General features: G+C 41.2%; 1 protein-coding gene across 1 annotated transcript; it reads left to right on the forward strand.

Annotated features, from left to right (window-relative positions):
* Nucleotides 1-17: 17 nt before the first annotated feature.
* On the forward strand, nt 18-18,020 carry COQ6 (coenzyme Q6, monooxygenase). Its single transcript, XM_044662070.1, has 12 exons — nt 18-192; nt 6,390-6,524; nt 8,036-8,094; nt 8,685-8,808; nt 12,986-13,116; nt 14,588-14,695; nt 14,786-14,848; nt 15,116-15,223; nt 16,456-16,658; nt 16,741-16,856; nt 16,977-17,143; nt 17,881-18,020. The coding sequence occupies exons 1-12, from the start codon at nt 18-20 to the stop codon at nt 17,908-17,910; spliced, it is 1,419 nt and encodes a 472-aa protein (XP_044518005.1). The 3' UTR covers nt 17,911-18,020.
* The last annotated feature ends 3,133 nt before the right edge of the window (nt 18,021-21,153 follow it).

Here is a 21,153-nt window from a genome sequence, read left to right on the forward strand (position 1 = left end):
TTGCTGCAGCCCCAGCAATGGCTACTTGTGTCCGGCTCACTCGTGTTCTAGCTGTCACTGGAACGACTCTGGGAGGCCCGCGGCTGCCGGGCCTGAGACGGTTAAGCTGCTCGGTAGGACCGGGACAGGCCGTCTATGATGTGGTGGTGGCTGGCGGGGGCATGGTCGGGACTGCCATGGCCTGTGCCTTGGGTAAGACACCCCCGGGGTGGAGGGTAATTGCAGCCCAGGGCGAGGAGAGCTCGAGACTGGGGAATCGAGAGAGGATCCCTTAATGCCTTTCATTTGGATGCTCGGAGAAACAGTTTTTGAAGCATTTTTAAAAATTTTATGTTGTCTCATTTAAGCCTCGCAATTAACTCAGCGAAGCAGGTAGTACAATACTTATCACTCCCATTTTATAGATTAGAAAACTGAGGCCCAGCAGATTGCCCAGACTTATGAGTGTCAGAGTCAGCTTTAGCCCTTTGCCTCTTTTGCCCCATTTTGCAGATTAGGAAATTAAGGTTCAGAGAGGTGAAGTGTGATTTGTCCAAGAGACTTAATATTTCTTGAGAAGGGTCTCAAACCCAGCTTTCCAGACTCCCAATCTCTGTTCTTCCACAGGATCACACTGCCCCTACTGTGTGCATTGCAGAGTAACATTCATGCATTTCTTGGGAATGCATTCTTTTTCAGAGAATCATAAAACTCATTTATTTAGAGCTGGAACAGGCCATAGTGGCCATTGGTTGGTTAGTATTTTTTTATTCTCTTTTATAAATTAGAAAATTCAGGCACAGAACTTACTTATTCATGTTCACACATTAAGTTCAATGTCAGAGTTGCAGTTTGAACACAGGACCTCTGATTTAAAATCAAGCATGCTTTCCACTATACCATTATAGGTTTCCAATCAGTCAATAAACATTTATTAGGAGCCTGCAATGTGCTAAGGGCTGAAGATACAGAAGGTGGTAAAGATAGTTCTTGTCCACAAGGAGTGAGGTAACATGCAGACAAAGCTATACAAACAAGCTACATACAAGACCAATTGGAAATAATTAACAGGGAAGCCACTAGAATTAAGAGGGGTTGGGATAAGGCTTCCTGTAAAAGATGGGATTTTGGTTGGGATTAAAAGGGAGAGGAGGAGAGCATTCCAGGTATGGGAGACAACCAGAGAAAATGCCCAGATCCTCATGGAACAGTCAAGAAGCAAGTTTCATCGGATAGAAGAGAACATATTGGGGAATAAGGTGTAAGAAGACTGGAAAGGTATACGGGGGCTAGGTTATAAAGGTCTTTGAATGCCAAACAATGTATTTTGTATTTGGTCTTGAACGCAACAGGGAGCCACTGGAAGTTACTGAGTAGAAGGGGTGACAGTTGGACCTGCACTTTAGGAAAATCCCTTTAGGAGAATGGAGAATGGTATTCATGAGGAAAAGAAACTTGAGACAGACAGAGCTCCCTGCACAGTGTTATACTAATCCAGAAGATGGGAAAGGAGATGAGGGCCTCTACCAGAGTGGTGGCCAGAGGAAAGAAGGAAGTGTATTCGAGAGATGATGCAATGGTGAAATGGACAAACATTGGCAACAGATTGGATATGGGAGAGTGAGAGATAGTAAGGAGTCCAAGATGACTGATTCTTAAAGGATTGGGAGGATGAGTTGTCTTCTGCAGTAATAGAGAAGATAGGAGTCAGGAAGGGTTTGGTGGGGTGGGGTGGAAATAATGAATTCTGTAGTGAACATAATGAATTTAAGATGTCTACTGGCCATCCAATTTGAGATATCTGAATAGTTTGAGGTGCATATTTAAAGGTTAGTGAAGAGATTGGGGCTGGAAAGGTAGATGTAAGAATCATCAGAATATAGATAGTAATTAAATCCATGGGAGCAGATGAAATCATCATGTGAAATAGCATAGAGGGAGAAGAAAAGAAAGCCCAAAAGATGACCCTGAGGGACACCTTGGCCCTACATATATGGTCTTAAGTTCCCCTATTTGCTCTTTTATCCAAGGTGCTTATAAGTTACATTCAGCTGGAATTAAAAGGCTTCTACTAAGAAAGTCTAACCAATTTGAAATGGTTTCATTTTTTAATACTCTTTAGTACCTAGTATACCACCTGGCACATAGTAGGTGCTTAATAAATATATATTGATTTAAGGTAAATGTTTCAGTAACATTATTGTTACACATTTTTATCATCACAAATAAAAATGCTTTGTTTTAAGTTAGTCTTTTAGCTCTGATTCAGTATTTATAGCAAATTTTGAGGAAACAAGTTGAAATCCCCAGTTTGGAGAAAGTTGCCAGTGGAGAGTTTCCAAAAGGTGTCCACTGAAACAGTGAAAACAGCTCTGTTGAACCTGTGGATCATAGGATCATGTGTTATTTATTTTTGTTATTTAAAAAACATTTATCTTCAGTCTTAGAATCATTAATGTGTTTGCTTCCAAGGCAGAAGAATGGTAAGAACTAGGCAATGGTTCTTCTAGAGAAGATTTTTTCAACACCTAACTTAATAACAGTTTTTTTTAGCTTTGACACTGATGCTTTAGATTAATATAGTACAGTGATGGTGAACCTATGATATGTGTGCCAAAGATGGCACAAAGAGCACTCTCTATGGGCCCACAGCCACCCTCCCTCACCAGAGTTTGTTACTAGAAAGGCAGAGAGACTCAGGCAGAGCTGCACCCCTCCCCCTCTCCACCATGTGATTTTGGGAAAGCTGGAAAAAAGGCCTCTTTCTGGGCCTATTTCTTATATCTAAAATGAAGAAATTAGGGGCAACTGGGTGACTCAGTGGATTGAGAGCCAGGTCTAGCGATGGGAGGTCCTAGGTTCAAATCTGGTCTGAGACAGTTCCTGGCTCTGTGACCCTGGGCAAGTCATTTAACCCTCATTGCCTACCCTTACCACTCTTCTGCCTTGGAACCAATACACAGTATTGATTCTAAGATGGAAGGTAAGGGTTTAAAAAAAATGAAGAAATTGGACTAGACAATCTCCAACATGGTACACAGCATATGCTGGAGAACATCTGGATTTGAATAATGACCTTGCCACTTGCTACCTTTGCAAGTCACTGAACCTCTGTGGGGCTCAATTTCCTCATCTGTAAAATGAGATTGGATAAAATGATTTCTAAGATCCCTTCCAGCTCTAACTCAGTGATCATTGTTACTCTTTTTTATTATCTCTTCATTTCTGACACTCATCACCTTGGTTATAGATGGATTTCACATTCCACTAATGAATTTCAGATTCCTTTGGGAAAAGGGCATACAGTAAATTTAACAAACATTTATTATGCATCTAATTAATCAGCCAATCGGCAAGCAATTATAAAGTGTTGAAAGCATCCCCTGTGCTGGGGATACAAAGAAACACATTCCCCACCTGCAGGGAGTTTACTATTCTAATGAGAGAGACATGTACATTAAAAAGATTGTGTGTATATACATGCACACAAGGTTTACCCAGAGTAGCTGGAAGATAACTTTAGAGGGGAATGGATTAGTAGATGGGGGCACTGGAAAGGAGTCCTGCAGGCAGTGACTTTGGAGCTGAGTCTTGAAGGAAGCTAGGGATTCTAAGAGGTAGAGGTGAGAAGGAAGAGCCTCTCAGCTGGCAAGACAGCCAGCATAAAGACACAGAGAGGAGATGGAACATGGAAATTGTGTACGGAATATATAGCAAGTATGCCCATATGGCTGAAACATGGAGTGTGTGCAAGGGAGTAATCTAGAAGGATACTGAACGGCAAGGGACTGAATTGTGAAGAACTTTAAATGCCAGACCATTTTTGTTGTTCAATCATGTCCAACTCTTTATTGGGTTTTCTTTGGCAAAGATACTGGAGTGGTTTGCCATTTCCTTTTCCAGCTCATTTTATAGATGAGGAAACTGAGGCAAACAAGGTTAAATGACTTGCCCAGGATCATCTGAGGCCATATTTGAACATAGATCCTCCCAACTCGAGGCCTAGTCTTCTATTCCCCGGACTACTTATCTGCCTGCCCCATAGAGAATATATGTTATAGGAAATAAGGAGCCACTGTAGTTTATTGACTGAGTGTATGTGAATGGTCTGATCAGTTTCTGCAAATCACTTGGGCAACTGGAAAGACTGTGGATTAAAATAGGACAAGACTTTAGGCTTGGAGATCCATGAGAAGGATATTATGGAATGAGTAAAAATGAGTTGAAGGTGATCATGAGGTCTAGTATATCCTGGTGCTGGAGTCTGGAAGACTAGAGTTCAAATTCAGATGCAAACTGTGTGACTCTGGACAAGTCACTTAACTTCTTTTTGTCTCTGTTCTCCTTCTGTAAAATGGTGATACCTACCTTCCAGGGTTGTGAGGATCAAATGAGATAATAATTGTAAAGTGGCTAGCACAATGCTTGGCCCATAGTAAGCACTATGTAAATATTAGCTATTAATATGTTTCTGTATTGAAGTGCTTCTCCCAGTAATTTGGGCAGAACTCCTAAATTCTGGCTTGCAGAATTACTCTTTTTTTTTCTTTTTCTTTTTTTTAAACCCTTACCTTTCATCTTGGAGTAAATACCGTGTATTGGCTCCAAGGCAGAAGAGTGGTAAGGGTAGGCAATGGGGGTCAAGTGACTTGCCCAGGGTCACACAGCTGGGAAGTGTCTTAAGGCCAGATTTGAACCTAGGACCTCCTGGCTCTCAGTCCACTGAGCTACCCAGCTGCCCCCCAGAAGTGCTTAGTATTTTAGAGGAAAATAGAGCTAGCACTAAAAATTTTTCATTGAACTCCTGTTCACATTGTTTCATGCACAGTTTGGGAAATGCTTGTAACAAGTGGTTGCTTTTACTCTGAGACACATAATGTCTTTATCTCCCAATATCCTTTTAGAATAAGGTAACTGGTCAGTAGATAATACATAGATAATACAATGAGAGAAGTTGTAAGGAAAGGAGCCTGGAGGTAGGCTGTCTTAAGCCTTCTTTACTAGAGAAGGGTCTGTTTGCAGATAGGGAAGTCAACCCTATGGAAACATTAAAAGACATTCCTCTCAGGACATGGGTGAGCTTATTTACCTGCAGAATGGAAAGGTGCCTATTAGTGGCTTCACAATGTTACATTCAGGCTTTTTGGTCAGACTTGTGATTTTCATCAATGTTGAGTACTCCTAGCTTGAAAACTTCCCCCAATATATATGCAAACTCTTACTTTCTGTCTCAGTGACAACTCTGAGAAGGACAATGGCTAGGCAAGTGACTTGCCCAGGGTCACACATCTTAGAAGTGTTGGAGTACAGACTTAAACCCAACTCCAGGCCTGACATTTTATCTACTGCACCACCTAGCTGATCCTAATGTGTTCCTTTCTTACCTCACTTTATATACATCTTCCAAGATGAACAAGTTTGCATTTTCCTTAATGTACCTTTCACATACCTTGATCCCTTACAGTCTTTTTTTTTTTTTTAAACCCTTACCTTCCGTCCTGGAGTCAATAATGTGTATTGGCTCCAAGACAGAAGAGTGGTAAGACCTAGGCAATGGGGGTCAGGTGACTTGCCCAGGGTCACACAGCTAGGAGGTATCTGAGGCCAGATTTGAACCTAGGACCTCCCATCTCTAGGCCTGGCTCTCAATCCACTGAGCTACCCAGCTGCCCCTGATCCCTTACAGTCTTGATTTGTTCTCTCTCCTTTTCTCAGATTTCAGCTCTTATTTCCTCTATATCTGATCCTTGAATCAAATACGGAATACTACTTATTTACTTCATTCTTAAATACAAAAAGGTTGTAGGTGCTGCAGATTCTCAGAGGACCTGCAGTAGTATTTGGTATCTCAAATACATTCCATTTGCTAGATGGAATTTCCTATTGTTCCCTTCTTTGAAGACCAAAAAAAAAAAAAAAAAAAAAGGAATTTATTGCCTTGGAGGGTTCCTTACAGTTGTGGGAAGGGTGGTTCATGTATTGAAATGTAAATGCCCATTATAGCCTGGGATAGTGCAGGGATATTACTTTTTTTTTTTTAAACCCTTACCTTCCATCTTGAAGACAATACTGTGTATTGGGCTCCAAGGCAGAAGAGTGGTAAGGGCTAGGCAATGGGGGTCAAGTGACTTGCCCAGGGTCACACAGCTGGGAAGTGTCTGAGGTCAGTTTTGAACCTCTTCTCTGAGCCTGGCTCTCAATCCACTGAGCCACCTAACTGCTTCCAGGGGTATTACTTTTATATTTACCATTGCATCATGAAGGACTCTAGCTTAGAAATAATGGTTTTTGTCTAGTCTTAAAGGAAAATAATTGTTCTTAATCTAATTTATCTTAATCTTAACTTAATCTTAATTTAACTTAATCTAACTAATCTTAATCTAATGAAATAAAATGTTGGCTTTTTTCAGGACACAGTGTTCACTTTCATGACAAGAAAATCCTATTACTAGAAGCAGGTTCAAACAAAATTTTGGAGAAGTTGCCAGAAACTTACAGCAACAGAGTCAGCTCCATTTCCCCTGGCTCAGCGACTCTCCTTAGCAGTGAGTACAGATGCTATTTATGCTTTGACCTGGTGACCTCAACCTTGCAGGACCCTGGCACTGAATTGGGATCATCAGATAGGTTTTATTGCTTCTTTAGGACATTTAGCTCATTCTGAATGGGAAGTGCTAAAAGTTTATGAACTAATTATGATGTCAGTGTCATTAGCAAAATCCTACCGTAACAGCTTGTTTCACAGTTCCTTTATGAGGACTAAGTGGTCACACATACTGTGTGTGTGTGTGTCTGTGTGTGTGTTTCTGGTGTCTGTGTGAGAGAGAGGAGGCGTAGAGAGAGAGCACGAGAGAGCGAGAGCACGCCAGCCCAAGCACATATAAGAATATGTAGGGATACCACACATTAGGCATTCCCTCGCTGCACAGTACAAACAGCCCAACAGTTCTTTCATAGATCCTCCCTAGAGGTTCTATCCAGTGCCTTAGGGGCCTTCCTGTAAACCTTTTTACATTTTGTGTGTACCAGTACAACACTTGGGAGTCCATTTGTCCTCCTTCTCGTTACCTACCTGGCCCAGTTTTCTGATCATACATTTCTGGAATACTGATGATTGTATGCCATTGATTATACATCACTCGAAATGTGGTATATATAGTCTACCTGTGTGTTTCTGATGACCCTTGGGTCATAGGTAAATTTAGTTGTTTGGAGTTTGTGGAACCAAGAATTTTCATTATTAGTGTCAAGCAGGGCATAAAAAGAGAGATATTTGCTTGATAAAGGTGTTTATCAGTGTGGAGGGTAATTTATATAAGGTCCAAATGGAGGAGGGATTTTTTTGGAGATGATGATTTACTCCAGACTCTCCTATTTGGGAATGAAGGTCTCCTCAGTAATACTGGTAAATGCTCAAAAGATGTTAACCTAACCAAATAGTGAGCAAAATCAAATGAATAAAAAATGTCTGTCATTCAGACTCGAAAATGTAAGGCTGTCGCAACACACACAATTATATACCTCATGCCACAAAGGAAACAATCACTAAACATTCATTAAGCCTCCACTGTGGGTCAGGCAACATGCTAAGGAACACAAACAAAATGGCCTTTGCCCAGAGAGTTTCTAGTTTGAAGGAAATAGTGGAGAAGTGAACAAAAGGAGTTTTTCTTCCTCAGTGCTTTTGTTTATTCCATAAAATACAAGGCAGGTGGTCTAGCTCCAAAAGATTTGTTTTTATTTTTCAGAGGTTGGAGATGTGGGAGGGACACTGATTAAAAAACATTCCATCTAGTTGTTAGTTCAGGAAAGGATGAGGGGAAGCCAGGTGGCTCAATAGATAGAGAGCTAGGCCTGGAGACAGAAAGTCCTGATTCTAAGACAGATGGTTAAGATTTTTTTGTTGGTTTTTTTTTTTAAAGGAAGAAAGAAAAGATGGAAGAAAAAGGACAAAAATGTCTTTGGGTAATAGGAAGGGAAAGGGGGCACACTAGGAGAAAGAGGCCTGGTCATTGATTGAGCATCTCGGTTCTTCACATCCTCCTTTTTCTTCCAGGTTTTGGTGCCTGGGATCACATCTGCAACATGAGATACAAACCTTTTCGGCGGATGCAGGTGCCTCAGTCACTGCCTCCGTGAGCTGGCTATGTGTCTTTCATGGTATTAGTATATGGAAGAAAGAATGGAACATAAACTAGTTTTGATTCCTTCCTGGATTACATAAATGCTAGCTATAAATTAATTATATCTCTGTTAATAATAACAATCACTGCTTTAAGATTTGCAAAGATTTACACACATTGTTTCACTTAATCCTTACAACCAAACTGGGAAGCAGGTATTATAGATGGGATCCTTATTTTTCCTATGAGGAAACTGAGACAGAGGCAATATGACTTGCCAGTTTTTATATAGCTTAGAAAGTGCTAGAAATAGAATTTGAATACAACTCCAACTCTAGCACTTTTCTATGGTGCAGATTAAATCTTACAAAGGAGAGCTTTCCCAAGGGAATTCCTGGCTCATTATATATTTCCTAACTAAGGAAAGACTTTTGGGAAATGTCATGTGGGTATAAGTTTCTGTGGAACTAAGGCAAGGTCTAGACTTACCATTTCAGCTTAGAGAGCAAAACTTAATTTTTATTGGCAGCATTTTCTCCGTGTTACTGCTTCTTGATAAACATTTTCCAATTACTTTTCTAGGTTTGGGATGCCTGCTCAGAAGCTCTAATAACATTTGATAAAGATGATTTAGATGATATGGGATATATTGTGGAGAATGATGTCATTATGTCTGCTCTCACCAAACAATTAGATGCTGTCCCTGGTAAGAAGCTACCTTCTTTCATATTTTCATACGTCTGTTGGAAGGCAAACGGTCTTTTATTGTCCTGACACTTAGTGGGAAAAGTTCTATTGACAAATTTTACCTTTTGCATATTTCCAGTTGAGGGTCTCTTAGTTAGTTCAACTCCAACATATCTAAAATGGACCTCACCATCTTCCCCCACAACCCTCTTGTCTCCTCGACTTTCCTTTTACTGTTGAGGGCACCAACACACTTCCAGTCACCCAGGCTCATAAGCTAGGGATCCTCTGACTTTACCCTGTACCCTGTATTCAGTCTCTTGTCAGATCCTCACAGCATCTCTTATTATATCCCTTCACTCCACTCACAATCGCCACCTTTTATAGAGTCTATCCTATAGACCCTCAGCCTCTCATGCCTAGACTTCTACAGTCACCTTCTGTGTATGTGTATTCCCACATTCAATTATTTCCTTTGTTTCTTTGGTGATGCTTACCACCATGGATTCAAGTGTTTCTATTCTGCCAATTATTTCTGCCTCACTTTCACAATTCGTATTTCTCTTTTAAGCTATTCAGAGCATCCTACTGTGGTTCTGTGCTCTCCGTCTAAAGCCTGAGGGGCCTCTGCCTTAACAGGCATTGATTCACTTTCTTTTGCCCTGCATTATTTATTCGTAGATGTCTGAATTAAAAAAAAAAACATGCAAAAAAACCCTTTTCACCTTCTGTCTTAGAATTGTCATTAATTATTGACTCCAAGACAGAAAAATAGTAAGGGCTAGGCATTTGGGGTTAAGTGACTTAGCCAGGGTCACACAGCTAGTTGATATCTGCAGCCACATTTGAATCCAGGTCTTCCTGAGTCCAGGCCTGGCACTCTCTCCACTGCGCTACTAGCTGCCCCAATATCTGAATTCATTTAGCTGATCTGGAGGCCAAATTTCCTTCTGTCATTAATAATGTCTCTGTTTTGCTCAAGGTCTTTGAGTTTTCTTCTTTCTGAGATCTCTGGTAACTTCACTCCCTTTTCCTCATGCTTCTCTCTTGCTTACTTTCTGACGCCTCCTTTTTCGGTTTCTCTTGGGGCTGGACTTCACAGCTATCTCAGTCTCTTCCCACAATGAGTAGTTGTCCTTTTATTAGACTCCTTTTCTGCCTACAAGTGACTCCTTGGACAGACCTGGCACTGTGGATGCTAGACTCCTTTCTTTGGTGTGGTAGGGTATAGTGTAGCTGCACAGGACTGACTCCTCGCCCCTGTTTGTTCTTTACCTCAGTTTCTTGGCTGTGTTATGTGGCAGCACAGGGCATGGTCAAGCTGCTGGTCTGTCCAAAGTGATCTTCTCCTTTTGTTTTTCCCTGGCTCTGGGCTGGTAGAGGTTATAGGCTTGCATAGCCCTACCAGTGTGGTCGATCTACTTATTCAGTGAGTCTTCTTTTTTCTTTTTAAACCTTTACTTTCTGCCTTAGTAACAACTCTTAAGATATAAGGGGAAGAGCTAGGTAATCTGGGTCACATATTTAGGAAGTGTCTGAGGCCAGATTTGAACCCAGGACACCTCCCATCTCTGGGTCTGACTCTCAATCCACTGAGCCATCCAGGCACCCACCCCCATCCCCACTCCCCACCCCAGCTTTGTTTTCTAAGTCAGTATGTGACTTGCAAGGATCCTTATGTATAGTCTAGTAGCCCTATTTCTGTTTGAATTTGACCCCACTAATTTAGAGCATTTACAAATGAAATGTGTGTGATCCCCCTGAATAGGGAACAGAACAGTGCCTGTTGGATGGGACTGTCCCATTAAGGCCAATGCCACTACTTTTGCTTTTCAGTTCTCTCTGTTTTAGCCACCTCAGCTGTCTCCAAAATTGTCTAGTGCTACTGGATACTTTTGGTGGGCTGTGTTACTTTAATTTCCAACTTATTGTCATATACATAATGGATGTTTTTTTTTTTTACATCTTTTCTAAACATGGTGAATCTAAATTCTCTTTGATCATCTTTCTATTCATTGGTAGTTTGATTCAGTGCTTCCGCATTTCTAAAATATTCCCTGATTTTGTTTTCTGTTACCTCTAAATCCTCTAACAATGATATTATTCAAATAAGCATGTTTTTTCATGACCAAATAAATAGCCTTTATAGGGTCAGCCATAGATCCATATAATATGTCTTTTCTAAAACCCTCATCAGCATTGTTCTTTAAAAAGGAGGGGACCCACATCTCTCCCTTTTCCTATTAGGATTTATCTTTACATAGTAATCAAGTCACTTCACCAAACTGGATGAGAATGTCTTTTTCAAGTCCTTTTACTTGTGCTCTAAGGAAAGTTTTTTAATTCACTACTTAGAAACATCTTTTTTTTTTTTCTGTGCTTACCTCATTAATGGTGGCATTCATCCATTTTTCAGCCTGTTATTTTTTTCTCCATTCCTTTGTTTGGTATTCCCAAATGCAGGTAGCTTTGTGGCCTTGTAAAAGCTAAAATTAATGGTGGAACGATGATTATATGAAATTATGTGGTTGACGGTATTTATTATATCTTGAGTCAGAAATTTATTTACAAATAGAAAGGAAATAATAAAGAAGAGAAATGTGAGGGGGATAGAGAAGTTATCTATCCTATCAACCTAAATGTTTTGCTCTGGGTCTGCTTAATCCAGGAGATTAATTAGCTTTCAACCAGGAAGGCTGGTAGTGAGTAACCACACTGGCCTCCTCCAAAATGGAAGCTAGTCTCTCCAAAAGCTAGGAAAGGGGTCAGCTTTTTATCCACCCAATGAAGTAATCCAAGAGTCAGAGTACAAGTAGAAGCTGAGCTCTAAGCTCACGATCCAAGGAGGTCTCTAGTGAAGCTCCCTCAAAGACTATCTTAAGACTATCTCCAGAAGACAATCTCTTAAGGCTATCTTCTCAAAGATAATCTGCTCTGAAGGGGTTTAGGGCTTGCTTTTTATGGTGATTTCTTGTCCCTTTCCCTCTTCAACAGGGGCCAATCACAGTTTCCAAATTATCTAGCACTGCCCAGGGGGCAATGTTTATAGGATTGAATTCTCACCTTCTGAAGGTTAAGTTCTCATCAAAAAGATTCACAGGGGCAGCTGGGTGGCTCAGTGGATTGAGAGCCAGGCCTAGTGATGGGAGTCCTAGGTTCAAATCTGGCTTCAGACACTTCCTAACTGTGTGACCCTGGGCAAGTCACTTAACCCTCATTGCCTATCCCTTAACACTCTTCTGCCTTGGAGCCAATACACAGTATTGACTCCAGAATGGAAGGTAAAAGTTTTTATTTAAAAAAAAAACATTCACAGATTCCCGCCTGATTGAATTTCTAAGGGTCTAATTCTCTAAGTACCTTGCAGGCTTCTCACCTAGTACTAAGTAGGGCATTTAATCTTTTGTTAATTAAATTAAAAAGCAGCCTGGAGGAGTTAATCCTTTCTTCAACCTAGTGAGGTACTAAGTAGGGGTACTTAAGTTAGTATTAACTCAGGATATACAGTAGTGTAAAGAATTCTCTTTCACAGCCTTATTTGGTGATAGCTGCATCCATCAGGTTCTGTTCCTTGGTCTTATTGGATCTGGTGGTACAGACTGCGGTAGAAAAGTTTCTGGCCTCCTCTGGCACTGGAAGACTTGTCTGTCCAAGACTCCATCATGTGGCACAGACACTAGCCCCTTGCTTCAGTCCTTATAGGTGGTGGCGGTGGTCATTAGCTCTGCCCTTTCTCCCTGTTCTTGGCCTTTTGTATTGCTGAGCTATTGTTTTCCAGCTCTCATGCATATTTCTTTCCTGGTCCATGGTTTCAGTGCCTTCTTAAGTGTTATTAATGTCCCTTCATTTCATTTTTTCCTGCTCATAACTAGGAGTTAAAGATCATGACTGCTATCTTAGGACATTACTTTTATGTTAGTTGTGGTTTTCTTTTGCTTTTTCCTCCTTAAAACATCTTTGATCCCACTCAGATGGTTGTGAAGGTCATTTTCCTTTCAAATTACTTTGTATTTATTTTTCTGAGTATGTTATCTCTTTCCATTGCTGAACATAAGCCCCTTGATGGCAAGAAGTCTTTCATTTCAGCCTTTGTATATCCAGTACCTAGTATCAAAATGTTTAATATGTTCGTTGAGTTGAATTGCCTTCATGTGTTTCTCTGTTAGTACTTTTTATTTCTCTTTTTTCTCTCTCAGATCAGGTGGAGGTTCTCTACAGAAGCAAAGTCATTAGCTATACCTGGCCTGGTCCATTCTTCAACACAGATACCAATCCATGGGTTCAAATTACTTTAGCTGATGGCCATCAGCTCCAGACCAAATTGTTGGTAATTAAAACTTTGTTTTTCTTGAGAATTTGTACTTGTCCTCGCCTTTTCCTGTGGTTTTGGTTCTAAGCTGCTTACTGTGGATTAAATTGGTTGCCGTGGATTATAACTGAAGAGGAAATGTCAGAAGGCTGGGAAGTTTGTGCTACCCCAGCTCCACAAGGAAGTAAATTGGTTGCAGGAGTTGGAAGTAAGTCAGGGACTGGAGTTTGAGGGGCTTTAAAAAGACAAATAAAGGATTTTATATTTGATCCTGGCAGTGATAGGGAGCCTCTGGAATTGAGTGAATGAAAGGGTAACAAGGATCAAGTCTGACCTTAGACTTCCAAGAGCAATTTATGAAAACCTAATGTACAGCCTTAAAATAGAATGTGGAATTAATACCCAGAAGCACCCCTCCTTCATCTGTAAGATTTGTGACAAAAATTAATATTAATAGAATGAATGGTTCTAATGGAATGGTGGACCCAAGAGCCATATCTTTGCTATCAAAATGCTTCTGCAAGAGCTTTGATGGCTGCAGAAAATATGAAGCTTCCTCATATGAAAATATGTCCTTCCTGAAGGACAATGTAACAGCAACTAATAAAAAAAAAATCTTCCCCCTTTAAAAAAAGGTCAGGTAGATTGGAATAGGGGAGGCAGGAAGCTCAGGCCACTGGCCATTGCAATAGTCTGGGCATGAGGTGATAAGGGCCTGCCCTGGAGTGGTAACAGCATCAGAGAAGAGAAAGGGGCATATATGGAGTGATGCTAGGAAGGTACAAATGATAGAAATTGGGACATTATTGGATGGAGGGAAAGAGGGAATGAACAGTCTGATAGGACACCACTGGGAGGGTGGTGGTGCCCATGAGAGTAATAGAGAAGTTAGGAAGAGTGGAGGGTTGGGGGGGGGGGTAAAGATAATGAGTTCAATTTGGTTTTAAGATGTGTATGAGACATTCAGTTTGAAATATTCCTTAAAGCAGTCAGCGATGTAAGACTGGAGGTCACAAGAATAGGTTAGGGTTGTTCAAATCTGAAAATCATGTGCATAGAGATGATAGTTGAATCATTCAGAGCTGATGAATTCAAGAAAAATAATATAGAGGGAGAAACAAAGAGGACCAGAGTTAGCTATTGTGACCTCTTCCTGAACTGTTTGTATTTATTTAATAAATACAATTCTTGTGTCTTAGAATCTTAGTATTGATCCCAAGGCAGAAAAGTGTAAGGGCTAGGCAATTAGGGGAGTGGGGGAGGAGGAATGAATTGCCCAGAGTCACACAGCTAGGAAGTATATGAGGCCAGATTTGAGCCCCAGGCTCCCATCTCTAGGCCTGGTGCTCTATCCACTGAGCCACCTAGCTGCTTTTAAATTGCTCTGGGAATTGCTTTTACCTGAAGGTATTTGAACATATCTGTATTAAATGGACCCTTTGTTGGAACCCCCTTGAAAAGAACTCAATTGGCTCTTGTTCTCATGCAGATTGGTGCAGATGGTCAAAACTCAGGGGTGCGGCATGCTGCTGGAATCCAGAATGTGTGCTGGCCCTATGATCAGTCAGCTGTTGTGGCTACTTTGCACTTAAGTGAGGTAAAGTTTCTGAGCTGATATCTGGGAACTGCTCCCACTTAAGCAGTATTCTAGGTACTTCTGATAGGGTTTTCCTACTTCCTCTTACAGCCCACTGACAACAATGTGGCATGGCAGAGGTTTCTTCCTTCTGGGCCCATTGCATTATTGCCGGTAAGAGTCCTCATTTCTTCAGGGTCTTTCAAAATTTTGCTTCCTTCTGCCTTTGTTACGGTTCTCCTTTCCCTCACACCTGACCTTAGCCGTTTTTCTAAAGCTTTAGGAAATGAGCAAGAGAGAATACTTTTTCCCTTTTCCTGTCTGTCTGTCTTTATTTTCCCTTGAGTCTCAACTTACGCTTGGAAACCTCCAGGCATCAGTCAGTTGATCGATTGATTTGTTCCTAGGCTTTTATGTTGACTCTTGTTACATTTGAATCAGCTCTCAGATACTTTGAGTTCCTTGGTGTGGTCCACATCCCATGAGCATGCAGCTGAACTGGTCAGCATGGAGGAGGAAAATTTTCTGGATGCCATTAATGCTGCCTTTGTGAGTATTTCTGATGTGGTTATAATAACACGTGGTAATGACGTAGATTTTGATCATGAGAAAAGGAGGACCCGTCATTCCCCATTTCCCCTATCAGTGTGTTAGTGTAGTATAGGGAATAGCATTTGTAAGACTCAAGAAACTTGAGTTTTCATCATAATTTTGTAGCCTTCTAGGGCTGTGACCTTGGACAAGTCATTTTTACTACTCCTTGGGCCTTTAGGTTTTGAATCTGGGCAATAGAGACTTAGTTGGATCCAGTGGCTTCCAAGGATCCTTCCAACTTGGATGTTTTTGCCTCTGTGCTTGGTGGAGAGGCAGAAATGGAAACTCCAGGCAACTTCCCTATTACAGATTTGCATCAGCTTAGCACTCCTAGTGTTTTGGATCAGGTTGGTTTAATCTGTGAAGAGTTCAGCACTACTCTGTTTGGACTTGACTCCCATTGCCCAGCCCTTACCTCTCTTACCCTTGGAACCAATACTTAGTATCAATTTTAAGATAGAAGGTAAAGGTTAAAAAAAGGCTAGGCCATCTTAATTTTGAACATTCATGTATGTTATCTGAGTACCTGAGTCTGAGGCTAAACCACCCTAATGTATCATAAGGGGCTGCTCTGACATTCCATTATCTTCCAGACCATTTAGGGGTTATGGGTATTGGAGGACATGCTAGCCATGAGAGGGTGGGTTTTATGGCTTCTGAGGTTCTAGACTTACCTTATTCCACTAATGAATTCAAACCAATTTATAGTGAAGGGCCTTATAGATGAGTACAGAGAAGTTGGAATAGATTTCTGGTTTTAGGTTTGTTTTTCTAATACCCTCACTTAGTCATGTGTTAAGACAGAAGGCCTAGACAAAGGAGGGTAAGTGATTTGCCAAGGTTCACACAGCCAGGAAGTATCTGAGGCCACATTTGAACCCAGTACCTTCCTGATGTCAAATCTAGTGATCCACTGTGCCACCAGGTGGCCCCAAGTTGGAATGGATCTCAAGATAATCTCTAGGGCACCTTGCTCATTCTTTTGGAAGTTATTCTTGGCCTGGATGTAGGATACTTTCATTGTGTTTATTTTATCTTGGGATAAGGACCAGTTTGGGCATGTTCTAGGCTGCATTGGCCCCTGTGCCTAGCTCTGGTAGAGGGACTCTGACAGATTCTCATGGAGTTTTAATCCCTTGATACTCACTGACAAGATTCCAATCTGTTTTGCTTTTGCTGCTGTTCAGTGGAGTGATGCCAGTCACACAGACTTTATCGACTCGGCCGGATCCGTGCTGCAATACGCTTTTACCCTCTTGCAGCCCACGAAGTCCTCAGCCCGACAGCTGCCTCCAAGTGTTGCCAAAGTGGACCCACAAAGCCGAGCACTGTTCCCCCTCGGGATGGGGCATGCTGTTGAGTATGTCCGACCCCGAGTCGCACTCATTGGGTAAGGATCGAGAGAGAGGACCACAGCTTTGTCTCTGGCTGAACAGGAGGCCAGACCTTTCTGCTTTCTGCTTTCTGTCTAGGGATGCAGCACACAGAGTCCATCCCCTGGCAGGGCAGGGGGTCAACATGGGATTTGGGGATATTTCCAGCTTGGTCCGTCACCTCAGCACAGCTGCGTTTAACGGGAAGGATCTAGGTGAGCATTCAGAGCGGCCTCTCTGGCATGTCCATAGTGGGCAGGAGGTCAGCCCACCGGGCTAAATTGAGTTTACCACGGGACGGAACAGACCATTGCATTCGCCTCTTTTCCCTGTAGGTTCCATGAGCCACCTTACAGAGTATGAGACAGAGAGGCAGCGCCACAACGTCTCTCTCATTGCTGCCACAGACTTGTTAAAGAGGCTTTACTCCACCACCATTGCTCCTCTGGTGCTGCTGAGGACGTGGGGCCTGCAGGCAACAAATGCTGTTTCTCCACTCAAAGTAAGCCCCGCTCCCCTGTGGGCCTTGAGCTGGGGGAGTGAGGGGGACCCAGGCTGGCAGGGGGAGGTGGGGATGTCTGGGGCTATACATCCTCTCACAAGAGTCATATTTAACATGTTCCCATCCATACATAAACTGGCTAAGGAGATGTCAGCTTGTTAATGGGAGTGAGTCAGGAGAGATGAATTGTCTCCCTTCCTTCTGCTCAGTCTTGTATAGATCTGACAAAAGATCAGCTCAACCTTAGGGGAGAATTATAATCTGAACATTTCTATAGTGCTAAAAGGTTGAGAATCACTTCACAAACATTAATCTCATGTTATCCTCCCATTGACCTTGGGGAGTTGCTGCTGTTATGATCCCCATTTTATAGGTAAGGAAACCGAGGCAGACACTGGTTAAGTGGTTTGCCCAAGGTCACAGAGCCAGGAAGTGTCAGTGGCCCCATTTGAACTCCAGTTTTCTTCTCTCTGCTTCAATACCTAGCTACTGCTTAGGAGAGGAAGCCATTGAATCAAGTGCTTTATTGTGGACTGAAGTAGCTGGAACGCCTCTGCATTCCTCTGGCCCCACACACATTTCTAGATAAATAAGCCCCAGAAGGATGAATTGGGGAAAAAATCCAAACTGGCCTTTTGATCCGCTTCCCTTGTAACATCATAGATTTTAGTTTAGAATCGTTTCATCACCAGTGTTACCTTTAGATCTTTTTATTTGTTTGTTTTTCTCCAAACCAGGAACAGATTATGGCCTTTGCAAGCAAATGAATGACCTACTTCCTGGTCATTGTTTTGAGGAATAGGGGAGACATAGACCAGATAGACTGCATCGATCAAATAAATTATTTTCAAAATTTAATAAACTTGCTTTTTACTAGAATTTTAGTTGGTCTTTTTTTCTTTGATGACAATTTCAGTTCATGGAATGTTTCTTTGTGATGGCAGCTGTCTAATGGCCTGTTAATCAAATTGGGAGTATTCGGTAGTTTGCTATGAGCAGGATGAATTAGAGGAAGAAAAAACACCCAAATCAAATGAAGTCTGGTGGAAAATAGCCTTTTATTATTAAAATAGACATGAGAGTGCTGCCCAGGTAATTTTTTCCCCTTAATAACAGTTAGATGAGGGCAGTTTTTCTGTTTTTCACACCATATTTCGGCTAGATGTGAGAGCTGCATATATCCAGTCGACGTTCTTAACAAAATTAGGAATTTAAAAATTAACATTAAAATTAAATATAAATTACTTAAAATTTTGCTATGTGCACTGAACTTTCTAAGAGAAAGTCATTTCTTGTTAATGTTGGTTATCACCTCCTCACATCAACTTATAGCTTTGTTTTGAGATCACATCAAAACAATAAATAATCTCATTGCACAGGTTTGAGGACCTCTAGAACCAGGTCAAAAAGAAATTATGATTAGCAGCAAAAGTTACGCTCATGTTGACATACCATACAACCTTCCCTCGATGTTTCATGTGCAAGTATTATAGTCAAAGGCTCCTGAGATTAAATTCTGAGAATAGCAAAACTGAAAAAAAAAAAATGCCTCTTTCATAGAGCCTAAGCTCAGGTAACTGAGTCCACTCTGGCTTAGACCTCAACTCAAGGGTTAAAATTATTGAATTTACTTGGAGGCAACTGTATTTAAAAGCAATGCCTAATTAATATTCTTAACTCCTTAGAATTAGAAAACTTTTCTGCTGAATATGGTCACTTATTTGACTAGCACAAAGATGTTTTGGGGGACTCTGATGGAGGCACAGGAAATCACTCTAAAACCTACTGATACTGTAAGATACTTGGAGTCAGAGGACTACATTACCATATCACTTCAGATTTCTAGAGTGCCACATTTTTGTTTCTCCAACTCATCTTGCCTGTTATGATTAAGTTATCTGATTAAAAGATTTGAAGAGGAAAAGAGAATGTTGTGTTGGGCAGTGCTAAATTTTTCTTTGAAATGACTGATATATGGGAAAAACTAAGTGAATGAGCTTATTTATTTCGGGAAGAGAGATGAAACATTAAAAACACTTATAGGATAGCCTTTCAGTGGGCTTAAGTTTCAATCTTTAGTCTACATTCTGATAGGAAATCAATTGACTTTTATCAAAAACCCACTGAGAGTTGCAGAAAAGAACAAATTCTTGAAAAAGTGGTGCTTTAGTTGTATTTTAGTAACATATGCAGCAGAACCATATGCTCACAAACTTTACAGGATGTCTGAGTAAAATGTGCCACATTCTAAATTAACCGGTAGAGGTTTATTGTTGGGGGGAAAACCATCTCATTCATCATATCTATAAATCCTTATGTTCTGTCTGAAAAAGCAATACTATGTATCAGTTCCAAGGCAAAACAATAGGTAGGGGCTAGGCACATGATTTGGGGTTGTGACTTGTCCAGAGTTACACAGCTAGGAAGTGTCTGAGGCCAAATTTGAACCCAGGATGCCTGTCTCCAGGCATGGCTCTCTATCCATGGAGCCCCCTAGTTCTCCCTCACTCACCTTAAAAAAAAAAAAATCAAAAACACCTTACCTTCTGTCTTAGAATCATATTGGTTTCAAAGCAGTAGAGTGGTAAGAGCTGGGGCAGCAGAAGTTAAATGACTTGCTCAGTCACACAGCTAGGGAGTAAAGGCAGATTTGAACCCAGAACCTGCTGTGTCTCAGTGGCTTTCTCTCTATTGAGCCACCTAGCTGTCCCTGTATTATATTTTAAAATATATCTTATCATACCTACTATATTTTAAGCTCCATAAGGATAGAAACTATCTTACTTTTACATCTTTCTCAGCACCTACCATGATGCATTACGACAGCAGTACCCCATAGGTGTATAATAAATTCTTTTTGAATGAAGATGAAGGACATACTCTTTGAGGGGGTTATTAGGACGATCTACTCTGAAATGCATAAGCTGACAGTACTAGATTCCGTAGCACAGGATGTTATAAGTCAGAATGACAAAATCAGAGTAGGCATGAAGCACTGGGATCTGGTGACATGATTCTGAATTTCGAAAACTTGAGTGAACATAGGGATATTTTTGGCCAAAATGTATAATTTGCTCTTTCAGATGATTTCTGCCAGAGTACCAGGTGACGAAAAGTGTGACCTTTGTGCATTAGGATGCTAGAGAGAATGTGAGGAAGCCCAGTGAGACTCATTTCTACATCGTTGGGGAAACTGGCTCTTTAAAAGATGGATCACTGAATGTGACTGGAGGGAAAAGGCAACTTGGTTCCTGCAGGAAGAAGTCATGTAAAGTCTGATTAATTGCATCCATGGATTCATCTTAAGAGCTTACTCCCTTCAATGGCAGCTAGATGGCTCAGTGGATAGGGTGCCCTGGAGTCAGGAAGACCCAAATTCAAGTCCAGTTTCAAATACTTACTCTGTGAACTTGGGCAAGTCATTTAACCTCTTCCTAGAAGACAACTAGATGACTCAGTGGACAGAGCAGTAAGGCTAGAGTCAGGAAGTTCTAATGTGATCTCAGACACTAGCTCTGTGATCGTGGGCAAGTCATGTAACCTCTGCCTTAGTCCACTGAAGAAATGGCAAACCACTAGTATCTTGGCCAAGAAAACTCCATGAACCATGCGGCCATGAAGAGTTAGACGCAACTGACTGAACAACACCCCCCCCCCATTCAAAAATACATCAATTACCGAGGCACAAAGGGGAACCAGTAGATGAGCATCATTTGACTAGACTTTGAAGAGGATTTAGACAAAGTCTGACATCAAAAACTACTAAAGCAATCGAATCATTCTGGGACATAGAGGTGATATTCTGACCTGAAATTTGGAATACAGTGAGAAAATAGTTATTGTTTTGAAAGGAGAAATCCAGGGTGAGGCAGGGAGAAAGGAGAGGATTTAGGGATTAGTGATAGCATTGGTCTCAGCATCTTTATAAAGTGCCCTGGAGGGAGACGTACACAGTGTGATCTCTAAGTTTGCAGAAGATAAACTTTTTTAGATAGGCAGCAACTATAGAT

The sequence above is a fragment of the Gracilinanus agilis genome, chromosome 2, assembly GCF_016433145.1.
Source record: "Gracilinanus agilis isolate LMUSP501 chromosome 2, AgileGrace, whole genome shotgun sequence".
Taxonomy (NCBI): Eukaryota; Metazoa; Chordata; class Mammalia; order Didelphimorphia; family Didelphidae; genus Gracilinanus; species Gracilinanus agilis.

What these genes read in the sequence shown, in the direction of transcription:
- COQ6 (XM_044662070.1), top strand. Translation starts at nt 18, where the DNA reads ATGGCTACTTGTGTCCGGCTCACTCGTGTTCTAGCTGTCACTGGAACG. An exon ending in ACAATTAGATGCTGTCCCTG is followed by an intron (nt 8,809 to 12,985) that starts GTAAGAAGCTAC and finishes TTTCTCTCTCAG; the next exon opens with ATCAGGTGGAGGTTCTCTAC. An exon ending in ATGCTGTTTCTCCACTCAAA is followed by an intron (nt 17,144 to 17,880) that starts GTAAGCCCCGCT and finishes TCTCCAAACCAG; the next exon opens with GAACAGATTATGGCCTTTGC.